A 16145-nucleotide genomic window follows, 5' to 3' on the forward strand; every position below is an offset into this window, starting at 1 on the left:
GCAATTCTTTATAGCAGTGTGAGAACAGACTAATACAGTAAATTGGAACTACAAACTGGGGTAATGCTATAAAGATACCTAAAAATGTGGAAGCAACTTTGGAACTGGGTAACAGGCAGAGGTTGGAACAGTTTGGAGGGCTCAGAAGAAGACAGGAAGATGTGGGAAGATTTGGAACTTCCTAGAGACTTGTTGAATGGCTTTGACCAAAATGCTGATAGTGATAATGGACAATGAAGTCCAGGCTGAGGTGGTCTCAGATGGAGATGAGGAATTTGTTGGGAACTGGAATAAAGGTGGCTCTTGCTATGCTTTTCAGAGAGACTGGTAGCATTTTGCCCCTGCCCTAGAGATATGTAGAACATGAGAGAGATGATTTAGGATATCCAGCAGAAGAAATTTCTAAGCAGCAAAGTGTTCAAGAGGTGACCTGGGTGATCTGAAAATCATTCATTTTTATGGGTTCACAAAGAGATGGTTTGGAATTGAAACTTATGTTTAAAAGGGAACCAGAGCTGAAAAGTTTGGAAAATTTGCAGCCTGACAATGCAATAGAAAAGAAAAACCCGTTTCTGAGGAGAAATTCAAGCCAGCTGCAGATACTTAAGTAACGAGGAGGCAAATGTTAATCACCAAGACAATGGGTAAAATGTTTCAAGGACATGTCAGAGACCTTTGTGGTTCCCCTTCCCATCACAGGCCTGGAGGCTTAGGAAGAAAAAATGGTTTCATGGGCCAGATCCAGGGCCTTGCTGTTTTGTGCAGTCTCAGGACTCAGTGCCCTGCATCCCAGCTGTGGCTAAAAAGGACCAACATACAGCCCAGGCCATTTATTTAGAGGATGCAAGTCCTAAGCCTTGGCAGCTTACATGTGGTGGTGGGCCTGTGGGTGCCAGAAGTCAAGAATTGAGGTTTGGGAATCTTATGTCTGAATTTCGGAGGATGTATGGAAATGCCTGGATGTCCAGGCAGAATTTTGCTGTAGGGGTGGAGCCCTCTTGGAGAACCTCTGCTAGGGCAGTGCAGAAGGAAAATGTGGGGTCAGAGCCCCCACAAAGAGTCTCCCAGTGGAGCTGTGAGAAGAGGCATGCCTTCCTCCAGACCTCAGAATGGTAAATCCACTGACAGCTTGCACTGTGCACCTGGAAAAGTTGTAGACACTCAGTGCTAGCCAGTGAAAGCAGCTGGAAGCAGGGCTGTACCCTACCAAGCCACAGGGGTGGAACCACTCAAGGCCATGCGAGCTCACCTCTTGCATCAGTGTGACCTGGATGTGAGACATGGAATCAAAGGAGATTATTTTGAAACTTTAAGATTTAATGACTTCCCTGCCGGATTTTGGACTTGCATGGGACCTGTAGTCCTTTTGGTTTGGCTAATTTCTACCATTTGGAACAGAGACATTTACCCAATGTCTGTACCCACATTGTGTCTTGGAAGTAACTAAGTTGCTTTTGATTTTACAGGCTTTATAGGCAGAAGGAACTTGCCTTGTCTCAGATAAGACTTTGGACTTGGACTTTAGGGTTAATGCTGGAATGAATTAAGACTATGGGAGACTGTTGGGAAGGCATGATTGGTTTTGAAGTGTGAAAGGGACATGAGCTTTGGGAGGGGCCAGGGTCAGAATGATATGGTTTGGCTTTGTGTCCCCACCCAAATCTCATCTTGAAATATTATCCTGATACTCTCCATGTGTTAAGGGAGAAACCAGGTGGAGATAATTGGATCATGAGGGTGGTTTCCCTAGTTCTGTTCTTGTGATAGTGAGTTCTCCTGAGATCTGATGGTTTTATAAGTGTTTGATAGTTCCTCCTGAATTCATTCTTCCTCATGCTGCCTTCTGAAGAAGGTGCCTGGTTCCCCTTTGCCTTCTGCTATGACAGTTAAGCTGAGACCTCCCTAACCATGTGGAACTGTCAGTCAATTAAAGCTCTTCCCTTTCTAGATTATCCAGTCTTGAGCAGTTCTTTATAACAGTTTGAGAATGGACTAATACATAAGGATACAGAAATGTTGAGAGTAGAAGGAAAAAGCAGACACTAATGAAAAGTGGTACATTAATATTAGACAAAGAATATGGAAACAATATTCTGAGAAAAAGTTTAATGATCTTTCCTTTCCATATTTTAGGGTTCTTTTAAGGCAGTTCTGGTGGTAACCAATACTCTCAGTATTTGCTCTTATGGGAAGGATCTTACTTCTCCTTCCCTTATATAGCTTAGTTTGGCCAGATGTGAAGTTCTGGGTTGGAATTTTTTTTCTTTAAGAGTGATGAATATTGGCCCCCAATCTCTTCTGGCTTGTAGGGTTTCAGCTGAGAGGTCTGCTGTTAGTCTGATGGACTTGCCTTTGTAGGTGACCTGGCCTTTTTCTCTAGCTACTCTGAAATGTTGTGATTATTTGATTGTATTTTCATATTGATGGAAGAAAAAAGTTTATGTACTTTGGTATTTATATCTGTGAATAAACACTTTAATATTAATTATTAAAATTTAGAACTGTTTTTATAATATATAATTATTGCATAATATTTTATAATTTTTAATTAGTAAAGAGAATATTTTCCATTTGTTTTTCAAACTTTAAACTGTAGAAAGTTGGTACTTTAGTTTTCTTGCCCTGAACTGCATTCTGTGGTGAGCTCTTGAAAATTATAGATCTGTTGCAAACTTGCAAACATGTTTAATGAATTCTTGGGATATTATGAAACACAGATCGAGAAACTATTAGGCAAAGTAAATACAAACTAAGGGTTACTCCTAAAATCAATTAAGGAAGGGTATGTTATTAGTTAAAAGTAATCTGTGATTGTATATTGCATTGCTTGAGAAATTTAAATTGCAAAATGAGGAGTGCTTTTCGTTGTTTGCTGTTTAAAGAAATTATTTAAAAAATTATTTAATACTTGTAAATATTTAAAAATAGATTAAATTTTATTTTAATACATTTTAAATTATTTAAAATACAAATAAATTATTTAAAACTTATTTTATCTTAAAATAATTTTAATGCTTTTATTTTCTCATTAGAGAAGCAAACTTAAATGTAAACTATTCAGTGTAGAAGAATTAGAATATTTTGATAAGCAAAAATAATATTCTTCTTTATAAAAATTCTACCATATTGCATTGCCACCAGGAATGTAGAATATCTCATTTCCTACTGTCAAACAGTATGTGACCAAACTTCTTTTGAATTTTTACCAACCTGATAGGTGTGAAATGATATTTCAGTTTAGTTTAAATTTTCATTTATTTAATTATGAGTGAGATTGAACAACATTATTACATGTTTAGGGACATTTTTACATCATCTTGTGCATTGTCTGTGATTATATCTTTTGTGCATATTTTCACCTGCATTATTTTTTCCCTAGTTTTTAAGAGTTATTTAAATATTTAGGATACAAAAGGGGTGTGTGTGTGTGTGTGTGTGTATCTCTGCATACTTTTTTTCCTAGAGTTGTAATGGATGAACCATAATTCTTTCTCTACTTTTCTTTATGGAAAATTAATGGCAGTTTATAATAATTTTGGTAGTTCAAGGTATAGTTCAAGTTGTTGCTTCAGAACATTACTTCATTAGATGCTTGCCATGTGTCAGGCCCCTAGTTGGGCACTGAGGAGGCTTTGTGGAAGAAAGGCAGTGTTTTGGAGGTTACAGTTTAGCGGAAGAGATTTAAAACACAAATATTAACACTCTGCCAGATGCTGTGAAGGAGACATAAAGATGCTATGTGACTAATAACAGGGACTTGGGTTAGCTGGGTGGTCAGGAAGGTATTAGGATAGTTTTTAAAGCATTGCAGAGGTAACTGTCCTTTTTGGGGATTTTGATTTTATTATTATTTTTTTTTAGTACTTGTTTAAAACCATTCACCCAACAACTGAGATAATTAGGTCAACATAAACTCTTGTGTGATCAAAATGCCATGTAAGTTTAGATAGAGGGAGAAAAATGAAATAGATATTTTCTAGATTATATGGTCTTAGGTTGAACTAAAGTTTCTTTGAAGACTATAGTTTTTAATTTTGGTAAATTTTGAGGGTAAAGTAAATATAGCATTTTGCCATGTTTACTGTCTTCTTTAATTTTGTGATTTATTTAGTTTTTTAGAGATTTTCATTTTAGTAATTTTTATGTTTAGGTAGGAGTGGTGTTTTATCAATTCAGTGTTGTTATTACATGAAGTATAGATGAGAAGGTTAACACTTACACAAAATTTAAAGGGAAACAGTTTCCCTAATCTTGATAATAAGGAAACATTCAAGGAAGTCTTGATAAGCAAATGAAAAATATTAATAATTGGCATTCAATCTGAAATTAAATGTTCAAATGTATGTTTATGTATAAAAGCACACCTTGATTTAACTTCATGGCATGTTAATTTGAAAGTTTATAATTTAATTCCATAGAGAAGACTATTTTTCATTATGACTTGTAGAAAAATTTTTTCCTGTGATAACTAATGTTACAGTTTCTTATTTGGATAATAATAATATGTATCTTGAAAGATGTATTTTTAAAATATATAATATATCTTGAAATGTGGTATTATAATCAGGTTAAATATGTTGAAATAAATGGTCTGTAATTTAATTTTTAATGACTTCCTTTCTGTTGACAATTACGTTTTGTGTTGACTTGCAATTATTCTAGTGGTTCATACTGGTCAGGTTCCTACAGCAAGCAAGTAGGAAGTTCAGTTCCTTTTTTTTTTGACAGTTGCTTGTTTACAGCAGAGAATCCCAGGGAGTAAGCTGTATTACTAGTAAATTAGACATCTGCCCAAAGAGCTCTATTTGGTAGTCCTTGACGTTACTCTGAAAGAAAGATGAATTTAATAAGAATTTTACCTTTTTTTTTTCCAGACACTGGCCAAAAGAAGACCCTAGACAAGAAAGATGGGAGACGAATGTCTTTTCAGAAACCTAAAGGGACTATTGAGTATACTGTAAGTTATTTGCTTTCAAAAAAGCTATTTTTCTTTGTAAAAGTCTTCTTTAAGACATTCTCTGTTTATGCTATAAATAAGAAAAGCATTGTTAATTGCCTTATTTTTAAAAATCTGTATTTCACTTTGGATAATTGTTTTATTAATAGTAATACTTAAGTTTTTAGTTTTTTTTTTCTTTAAAGATAAATTTTACTGAGACACAAAGGTAGTTATCCTAGAAAATTTAATTTAATATAGATGATAATTTACTGAGAGAGTTCCCATGGGCCAATAATTTTTATTAGGTTAGGCTTTTAGGAAAATATTTATCTTTTCAGAAATGTGATCTTCATTATATTCCCAGCAGTGCTAGTGATAATTATAATGGCAGATGGGATACATAAAAGACAAGTTGATGTTAATCTTCCAGTGTAACCTTCCACATTAAATCATTTGTATTTATTTATAGCTAACTGCCTTTAGCTCTAAAAATTGAGCTTTTTTTTTTTTTTTTTTTTTCTGTATTCTTGAAATGAACTTCAAATCTCCCTGCAGTCACCTGGCTTTTCACATTTCTGATTACTCTGGGAAACTGGAGTGAGAAATCAGCTTTGGTGTATGGTATGCTGCTTATTTGATTGAATGTAAAGATTGTTTATTTAGATAATGTTAACGTGTTGTAAAGCACTTTTAACTGAGCTTGATTTTGTTACCTTGTGTTTTTCTAACATAACTGTATTAAGGAGAACAGCAATTTTAAACATTAATTTAGCATTTGTGTCATTATGAAACCGTCCAGTCTTGGTTTGAATCTTATTTTCTATACATCTTTAAAATTGAACAAATTATTAAAATTCTAAGTTATACTCTATTTTAATATACTATTAGTATATAGCGGACAGTTTGAGATTTTAAATAGTTTTAAAAGGTTAGGAATCAGATAATTTAGGATGAAGTAAAATTTACTAATACCAAGATAATCTCATAGCATATTTTAAACTCAAATTGCATGTGTTTGTACCTTCTCTGCATAATTAAGAAAATAAGTTCAAATAAGTTTTTTATAGGTAACCTTTAAAATTTCTTCTTTGTCTTTACAATTCTGCAGTGCCAATATGAAAAATTTAGATTTAAACATGTTTTTACCATGTTTATTGTGTTTCTTCAGTCTAAGAAATCATGTCACTCATAAATTCTAGAAAAATTCTTGGTAATTATCTTTGATTGCATTTTCTCCTCCTTTCTCTATTTTCTTTCTCCAGAACTCTAATTTATTATTGAAACTAATTGTACCACATTTTGCTATCATTATGCTTCACTGACTTTGCTATTATTTTGATTGTTTGTCTACTGTCTACTTTGCTGGGTGTTTGCCTCCTCTTAATTCCCAATGTGAGTGGTCCCTTGTTTCTTTTTGCTTTTCTATTGACATTCTATTACTTGGAGTGCTTAAAAACTTTAAAATCTATGTGGGGTGAGACCCAAACTTTTTTTCTATGCCTACCTTTCTAGTTGCTTGCATTTCCTACTATCACTTCATCTAAGCAAAATATGACAAACCTCTTACCAGTTCTTCTTCCCCCATCCACAATTCCTGATTTTCTCATTTCCATTCCCTTTCAGTTTGTTATTTATTCAGGTTGCAGTCTTTAGAGTCAGCATCAGTTTGCTCACTCACATTTGCTTCCCTGACCTACTACTGCTGCTGTCACCACAACTCCATTCAATCTATGAATGTCTTCTTGAGTCTTAGTTGAAATTTTGTACCTTAATTTCTTTCTTTACATTTTTATTACTTTAAACCTTGTCTTTGTTTTTCTGCATCCATTCTCTTTCTTGTTCCATTAATTCTAGCTCTGATGCCAGTAATATAAGATGCCACTTGGGCTGTTTTGTTACCTTCATTGTCTCATTTAATAGAATCACGGTGAGAATAAAATGTGTGATTATTAATATGAAAGTACTTGGTAAACTTACAGATGTTACTGTAAAATATCATTTGTTTACAGAGACCTTTTATATATATTATCATATTATTTCAGTAACATAGGTTTTATATCAGTACATTGTGTAGATGGGGAAGTTTGCATAGAAGGATATAGGCAGAACTAGATTATTATTATATTAACCCAAATATTTGGCATAAATTTGGTTTTATAAAACCGTTAAGGAAAATATGTATATTATTATTTTACATACACAAACAAATGCACACACACCTGCTTTTCCTGACTTTTGAAGTCTTCTATAACCTAATTCTAAATGCCTTTTTTTTTTTTTTTTTGGAGACAGGGTCTTGCTTTGTCACCCAGGCTGGAGTGCAGTGGTGCTATCACAACTCACTGCAGCCTCCACTTTCCAGGCTTAAGTGATCCTCCCACCTCAGCTTCCTGAGTAGCTGGGACTACAGGCATGCACCACCACGCCCAACTAATTTTTGTATTTTTTGTCAAGATGGGATTTTGCCATGTTGTCCAAGCTGGTCTTGGACTCCTGGGCTTAAGCAATCCACCCACCTCGGCCTCCCAAAATGCTGGAATTACAGGCATGGTCCACCATGTCTGACCTCTAAATGCCTCTTTATCCTTTTTAGAAACTTAACTCCATGTAATCACCTTCCTAAAACTTTGTGCTTCATGAATCTACTCTGGATAGTTTAGGAGGAAGAGGATAGTATCCCACAAATATATTATACTTTTCTGTCTCTTAACTATGTCAGGTCTGTTATCTTCACTTTGAAAGTTCGTTCCTTTCTCTCTGCTTTTCAAATTCCCAACCCTTCTTCAAGATCCAGCTTTAAATCATTTATCTTCTGTAGTCTTTTCTGGAAAATTTGGATTACATGATGCTTTTATTCATACTCAAAACTTCTATTGCATTCATTATTCCATTTTAAATTGTTCATCTTTTGCATAACCTTTTATTTCTCAGTTTCCAACTAGATTGTAAATTCCTTGTGCACTAAAACTACTTTTAGTTGCATTTAGTTGTGTTTTCTTCAGAGCTCTCTTAATGCCTTGTGTAATGGGGACTCTAAGTGGTTATATTATATTGACCAAATGACATTTTCTTTTAGGGTAATTGATAAAGTCTCATTATTTACAATTTCTATACATAGGACTATGGAAACATACGAATGATTCAGAACTAAATTGCTCAACTTTAGTTCAAATATTCTTCTAATTTATATGTGCAATAACAATATATGCATAAAGAGCATTAGAAGTAGCATTTTCAGTTTAATACAGGTGTACTTTGCTAAAATGAAATTAGTATATTACTAGAAGTTATAAATATTTTAGAAACTATTCAAAGGAATAGTATATTATTTTAAAATGTTTGTAAAATGAAAATAATTTGTTTTTGTTTTTTAAATTATGTTTTGTATTTTGAAATTACTTGAAGTAGAGACCTACATGTAAATGTATTGTGATGAAGCCTGTACTCTGTATTGTAATAGATTGAGAGCATTTGCTAACAAAACACAGTGTTTCTTGACAGTTATTTTCAAAGATGACAATATCGTTGTTAATCAAATGTAAGCTGGTCCCTAGATATATTAATGCTCATTAAATATTATAGTTTAGTTTTTCTGTTTTAAACATTGAAATAATTTATTTTCTCTTATAAACAGGTTGAATCAAGGGATTCTTTGAATAGCATAGCCCTGAAATTTGATACAACACCTAATGAACTTGTTCAATTAAATAAGTTATTCTCCCGAGCAGTTGTTACTGGACAGGTAGTATCTTTTTTTTTAATGTGCTGATGTTTAGAAACATTAAACAGAAAGGCAGAAAGTATACTTTGTACTATAGTTAATAATATAGAAGATTTGAGAATAATTTTATATGTGCTTTTAACAAATCATATTGGCGATATAAGAGAAAACTAACTGTTTTATGTCTGTATGAGTTTCTTTTTTAATACATATTGAAAATAATTGTAAATTTTTCTTTTTAAATATAAAGAGCTTTTAAAAATATTCAGAGCAATATATGCATATGATCAAAAATTACTTTATCAAAGTAAGGCATCCCTCCATCTCAAATTTGCAATTTCTTTTCCAAAAGCAATGAGTTGCCAGTTTGCATTTCTTTCAGGAACGGTCTAGCCTGCTTTTATTGTTGTTGTTGTGTTTTAATTTAACTTTGATTCTTGGAAAGTGTTCTGTTTAATCATAGTTCTAGTTCAGACTTTTTCACACGTGCATAGTATTGCATTGTATTGATATATCATACTTGTTTAGTTAGTCACAATAAGCATTACACTATTTCTAATTTCTACTCTTTTGCTAAGGTCAATACCGCTGTAGTAAACATGCGTATACATATCTGTTTTTCTTTATGTGCAGGTATTTCTGTAGGGTGAATTTTTAGAAGTAAAGTTACTATATCAGAGGATATGTGCACTTTAAATTTTGCTCACTATTGCCAAATTGTCCTTTAGGATTAATACCTCTATAGTATATTAAAATTAATGTTTCCCCACCCTGTTACCGCCATACATATTATCAAATGTGTCTAAATTGATTTTAAATGTTCTTTTTTAAAAAATGTTTTTATATTTTTATAATTTGAAAATTTTTATGTTTTTCTATTTAATTGGTAATTGTTAGTAGTGCTTGCTTATAGAACAAGGTCATTGTTAATAGTGCTTGCTTATAGAACACCATCTATTATTAACACTTCAGTTTAACTAAATCTTTGTGTGAATGTTTTCTTACAGGTTCTATATGTTCCTGATCCTGAATATGTCTCCAGTGTTGAGAGCTCTCCATCTCTAAGCCCCATAAGTCCTCTGTCACCAACATCATCTGAGGCTGAATTTGATAAGACCACTGTAAGTATCTCTGATTTGCAAAGATGGCTATGAAGAAATCTCACCATGTCTACACTGACTGTCTTGTTTTTTTCTTTCCACTTTGACTATGGTTAGAATGAAATATTTACTTTTTATTTTCTTGCCTAAGTTTGTAAATTCCAGCTTTAAAAAATGACATTCTTACGAAACCATATAGCTTAAATTGGCTTACCTTTGTAAGTGGTGGTGGTGGGCCAAAAATATTCATCAACTCTTATTTTTTAAAGAACATATATAATTTAACTTACAAAGGAATCTTACCCAACAAACATGACATTATCACAGTAGAGGAAGTTCATGTTCAATTTGATGTTTATTTCATTTATAAATAAATGAGTATATAGTACTTAGAACTCTTAAGTGAGTTTAATTTTGACACAACTGCCTTTTAAAAAATAATTTATCATCTTAGTCATCCAAGATTTAACATAGTAGATTAATTTATCTAGCATTTCTAAAGAATGAGTGTTCTAATAACTTAAATTTTACAAATGAATTTCAGGGAACTAAACCTCATTTAATAATTTTGATTAAAATCTTCTGAAAGGAATTATATATTTATTTGCCTTTCTGCATAAATTAACTGTTAATGTTAATCATAATTTTCTGTTTTCATAACAGCTATTGTTTACATGTAAAAGGCTATTTCTTCATTAAATGGCCAGATTGCTGTGAGAGATTCTTCTGTGTTGTTCTCTTGACTTTAGGAGATAGCCTTTTCTTTGTCTCAATTTGCACTCAAAGCTTAAGATACCAGATGGCAAGCAAACTAGTAACAAAACAAATTATTAATGTTAATTTGCCTATAATTGTTTATTTCTAAGCTCTAGTATACCACTTTTTTCATGGAATAAATTGCATGGTATTATTAGTAACTATTTTTATCCTTGCCCAGGAACTTTTTTCTGCCTCTGTATGTGTGCGTGTGTGTGTGTGTGTGTGTGTGTGTGTGTGTGTGTGAGAGAGAGAGAGAAAGAGAGAGAGAGAAATGAGGTATTTTTCATTTATTTGTTGGATATCTTACTTATATAATTATGGCAATACTATGCTTTAGAATGCAGTCACATGAAAGGAATATATTACATTTGTTGTCATCATTGATAAGAATAGAAGTCAGGTTTTAATGGTAGGTATTACTTACCAAATGACACAGTACCTTTTTGAACATAGCCATGCCATTTTCCCATGGGACTTACAAAGAGATGTCCTCATAAGGGGCAGTGGCAAAGTAACTATGTAGCCTTAGGTTGATTTAGCCTGTGTTTCAAACCCTAAAGCAGAATTATGAAAATCTAAGCTGTAGCATCATGCCTGACTAGAAACCTGTGGGGTCTCTTCCAGTTCCTCAGCTTTAACCTAAATCTGCCTGTCTAGTGGCTTTCTTGGAAAGTATAAGATCAAAGAAAACAAAATGTTAAAAGTTAAGGGAGCAACAAGGCCAGGCGTCAACCTGTGTGAAAATGTGCCCCTTCTTTTTTTTTTTTTTTTTTTTTTTTTTTTTGAGACGGAGTCTCACGCTGTTGCCCAGGCTGGAGTGCAGTGGCGCGATCTCGGCTCACTGCAAGCTCCGCCTCCCGGGTTCCCGCCATTCTCCTGCCTCAGCCTCCTGAGTAGCTGGGACTACAGGCGCCCGCCACCGCGCCCGGCTAATTTTTTGTATTTTTAGTAGAGACGGGGTTTCACTGTGGTCTCGATCTCCTGACCTTGTGATCCGCCCGCCTCGGCCTCCCAAAGTGCTGGGATTACAGGCTTGAGCCACTGCGCCCGGCCAAATGTGCCCCTTCTTACTTTTGCCATTTGACTGAAAGAGATAGAGAGGATAAAGTTATGTGAATGATCTTTTAATCCTCAGTGACTTAGCTACTGTCAAAGATGGACCAAAAAACTTCCTCTAATGTGGCCAGTGATATGAGTACATTCTTTGTCCCTGGGATAGATTAAAAAAAAGAGGTAAGAGATTCCTTAAAGAACTAAAAGTACATCTACCATTTGATCCAGCAATCTCACTACTAGGTGTCTACCCCGAGGGTAAGAAGTCATTATATGAAAAAGATATTTGCACATGCATATACAGCAGCATAATTTGCAATTGCAAAAATATGGAACCACCCCAAATGCGCATCAATCAACAAGTAGATAAAGAAAATGTGGTGTTTATATACCGTGGAATACTACTCAGTCATAAAAAGGAATGAAAGAATGGCATTTGTAGCAAGCTAGATGGAATTGGAGACTATTATTCTAAGTGAAGTAACTCAGGAATGGAAAACTGAACGTTGTATGTTCTCACTCATAAGTGGGAGCTAAGCTGTGAGGATACAAAGGCATAAGAATGATACAGTGACTTTGGGGACTCAAGGAAAAGGGTGGGAGCAGGGTGAGAAATAAAGGATTACACATTGGGTACAGTGTACACTGCTTAGGTGATGGGTGCACCAAAATCTCAGAAATCACCACTAAAGAACTTATTCTTGTAACCAAACACCACCTGCTCCCTGAAAACATATTGAAATAGAAAATAATTTTTTTTAAAAAAAGAGGTAAGAGAAGAGTGTGCGAACTTCCCTTTACACGGAATGATACTCTTTACCTGCCATCAAAGAGATTATGGGCAATAGTTAGAAATAATTCTTACAACAGTGATTGTGTAAATTTTAGTTGTATTTTTTTTTTAACCTAGAATTATATTCGTTACCAGACTCCAAGATAATATTTCTATGATTTTCTGCTTATCTCAAGTGCCTACATTTCTATATTCTAATTATTGGGTTTTATGTCTCCCATGCTGTATAAATCCATTAGAAGTAAGGATATTATGTTTTATTAGATATAGTTTATATTTTCATTACATTAATTAAAATAATGTCTATTAGTATTGTTATTATTTGTTTTTCCCAGAGATTGTCAGTTTATATTTCCAACAACTACTGATAAATTTTTTGAATGTCCAGCTTAGTAGTGGTTTACTATGAGGCTAAAAATATGTTCCTGGCTTTGTCAGCTTAAAGACTTTCATTGGTTTTTGAATAACTCACTTTCACTTAAAAAATTGCATTTTGAGAATTTTCATGGTAAAACAAATTTTTTTTGTTTATTTTTCACTTTTTTGGTTCACATATGGAGGAAGAAACAAGGAGATAGAACCAAAATAATGGTAAAAATCATAAAAATAGCTAAAATTTAGTATTGCAACAGGTATAATTCTAAACACTTTAAAAGTATTATCATTTATTCCTTACCTCAGATTTATGAGGTAGGCACTTGGCCTGGGTTTCTGTGTTTGTCCCTCCAGACTTACTCTGTATTCTCTAGTGTCCTTTGGGCAGTAGACTGCATCAATGGACTCTGTTGCCTTTTTGCTTCTGTTGGTGTTGGTCTTTCTGGAGCAGTTGCAGAAGATAAGAGGGAAGGAAAGAGAGAATAAGATGGGGACATATTTATTCTCCTAGCTCCTGCCCTATAAGGTTATTCCAGAGTGACCACATTCTTCAGCATCTCATCTTATCTTTTGTCATCCCTTTCCACAGAGCCATCTCTAAATTTAGGCATCTGTTTCTCCCCCTTGCCTCTTTAGGGATAGAGGAGTCTTCTGTTATTATTCACCCTGGGTTTTTGTACACTATATGCACCTTTGTAAATAGTTCCATAATTAAATCCTCTTAAAATTACTCAGTTTCTACCAGGCATGGTGGCTTACTCCAGTAATCCCAGCATTTCAGGAGGCTGAGGCAGGCAGATCACTTGAGGTCAGGAGTTCAAGATTAGCCCGGCCACATGGTGAAACCCCATCTTTACTAAAATTACATAAATTAGCCGGGCCTGGTGGCAGGCACTTGTAATTCCAGCTACTCAGGAGGCTGAGGTGGGAGAATCACATGAACCCAGGAGTCAGGGATTGCAGTGAGCTGCGCCACTGCCTTTCAGGCTGGGCTACAGAGTGAAGACTCTGTCTCAAAAAAAAAAAAAAAAAAAAAAGCTCAGTTTGATGTGCCATCTGTTTTTTTCTAGTACCTGACCAATAAGTATTGTATCCATTTTATAGAGGAGGAAACAGAGGAAGAGAAGTTAACTATTTTGCGTTTAAGGTCACTCAGCTAGTAGCTAAGCTAGGATTCTAACCCAGACAGACTTGGTTCGGAGCCCATATTTTTTTATTACTACTTTATAGCTGGAAAATGATAACTCGGAAACACTACTCTTGCCCAATAAATAACTGGACCCAAAGAGTTAAGTAACATTTAATCATTATAAAAGTCGGTATAGTAATAGCTACCACTTTGCGCTATCATCTTCCTAAGATTCTTTAAATCTCTCATTTTTTGAATAAATATAGAAACCTGCTTTTGTTTTGTACGCCTTTGTTTTTTCTCTTTTGTACCTTAAGTTCACCCATTATGATAATGCCATTTTAGGCTAAAACTGTTAATGTGTTATATTCAGGATGAAGTTCAGCAGAAGAATGTTTTAAGTAATACAGAAAATTGAAATAATTTTAAAGTACTTATGTTTATATTAATATACTCTATTGAAGGATGGGATATTGCAGGTAGTCATATTCTCTTTAAGATAAAGCACTTCACGTAGAATACTCCAATCAATCTAAAATATAAAAATAGAATATCAATAACAATTGAATTGGATACACATGGTGTATAAGACAATATAATTTTGAAAAAAAATACTATTAAGAGATTCTGGGGAAGGCCTAGGAAGTCCTAAAGGAGGAAAGAGGAAAAAGTATAAAATAGCAATAGAATGTAGGCATATTAAATCTTCCTTTTTAAGGATAGGCTGTGATTATACTGCTACAGTGGCTATTTTTTTTTTACTTAAAGAGTGCTTACTATGTATTTACTCTGTTCATTTCAGAATTTTAATTAATCTTTAACACTTTAATAACATTTTAATTACTTTATACCTTTAATTAATCTTTGACCCCATGAGGTAGGTACAATATTCATGATCTGTATTTTAAAAAATGAGGAAAGTAAGGCATAGAGAGAAGAATGATGGTTAATAAGTGGTAGAACTAAGATTGAAAACCTGGCAGTCGAGGTCTAGATTCTGTGTTGTGTTCTTAACTACTTTTTATACTGCCTAAGTAATAAAATGATGACTACTAGCAAGTGCAGGTACTCTATAACTGAGACATATGATCTAAAATTACATATATGTGTCACAATTTGTAGGAACTAGGAAGTTGGTAGTAAAGAACTGTGTGGAAGTAATGAATGAAATTTTTGCTTGGCCAAAGCAAAAATAAAAATGTAGAAGATGTAGAAATGTTTAATTACCTATATTAGTTTCCTAGTATTATCATAACAAAGGGTGACAAACTAGGTGGGTTACAACCAAAGAAATTTATTACCATACAGTTCTGGAGGCTGGAAGTCTGAATTCAGACTATTGGTACGACCATGCTCCGTTTGAAACTTGTAGAGGAGAATCATTTCTTGCTTCTTCTAGCTGGTGTTTGCCAAGTGTCATTGACATTCCTTATCTTGTAAATATGTCACCACTTTCTGCCTTGCTTATGACAAGTGGCCATCTACTTCCTGTGGGTATGTCTTCACATGGTGGTCTCCTCTTTATAGAAAGAAAGCAGTCAGATTAAGGGCCCACCCTACTCATGTATGACCTTAGCTTAAATTAATAATTACATCTGAAAAATCCTATTTCCAAATAAGGTCACATTCTGAGATATTGGAGGTTAGGGCTTTAGCATTATCATTTTGGGGGAGACAGTCAACCCATAACATTGCCTCATAAGATTATAATTATGTAGAATTTATATTATGGAGTTTTATATATATTATAGAATTTTATATTTTTGTCTTTGAAGAAAAGGAAATTCAGAAGACTTTCTAATTCTAGTCAAGTAAGATTTTTTTAGAGATGTTTAGTTAATTTTCTTCACTTAAGATATGTCGAAGAGTGAAGTTAATTTCTCATAGGGCTTTGGGAAGCTTGTAAATATTTGTAAAATATTGTGAAAACTTTTTTAAAAAACTTCTCTTTTTTAATCATGATAGTCACATAATTAATTGGCATCTTGAACTGGTATGCCTGTATACTTGAAAATAGACATTAATTACAAGTAATAGACATGCAAGAAATTAAAATAATTTTAGGAATATCAAAGTAGTTTGAAAAGGTTGAATATTGCCTGTGCTTCAGGAATTGCTCTCACATATGACATCCTTTAACAATTCACAAACATAACCTCTCTTTTCTGTCTCTCTGTGCATATATAGAATATATATATATTTTTTTAACTTAAAGGCACTAATATCTATCACATACAGTATATGTTATATATAAAACAGGTTTTAAATCTTTTATA

The 16145-nt window shown here is 33.7% G+C and overlaps 1 protein-coding gene across 10 annotated transcripts in view; it reads left to right on the plus strand.

Annotated features, from left to right (window-relative positions):
* The window catches only part of OXR1 (oxidation resistance 1), a 469361-nt gene that overhangs the window by 389098 nt on the left and 64118 nt on the right, over positions 1-16145 (plus strand). For all 10 annotated transcript variants that reach the window (XM_015145857.3, XM_015145860.3, XM_015145862.3 and 7 more), the window contains 3 exons: positions 4875-4957; positions 8574-8681; positions 9668-9781. In XM_015145857.3, coding sequence (XP_015001343.2) covers positions 4875-4957; positions 8574-8681; positions 9668-9781 — 305 coding nt within the window. The remainder of the gene's footprint in view (positions 1-4874; positions 4958-8573; positions 8682-9667; positions 9782-16145) is intronic.

The sequence above is a fragment of the Macaca mulatta genome, chromosome 8 (assembly GCF_049350105.2).
Source record: "Macaca mulatta isolate MMU2019108-1 chromosome 8, T2T-MMU8v2.0, whole genome shotgun sequence".
NCBI lineage: Eukaryota > Metazoa > Chordata > Mammalia > Primates > Cercopithecidae > Macaca > Macaca mulatta.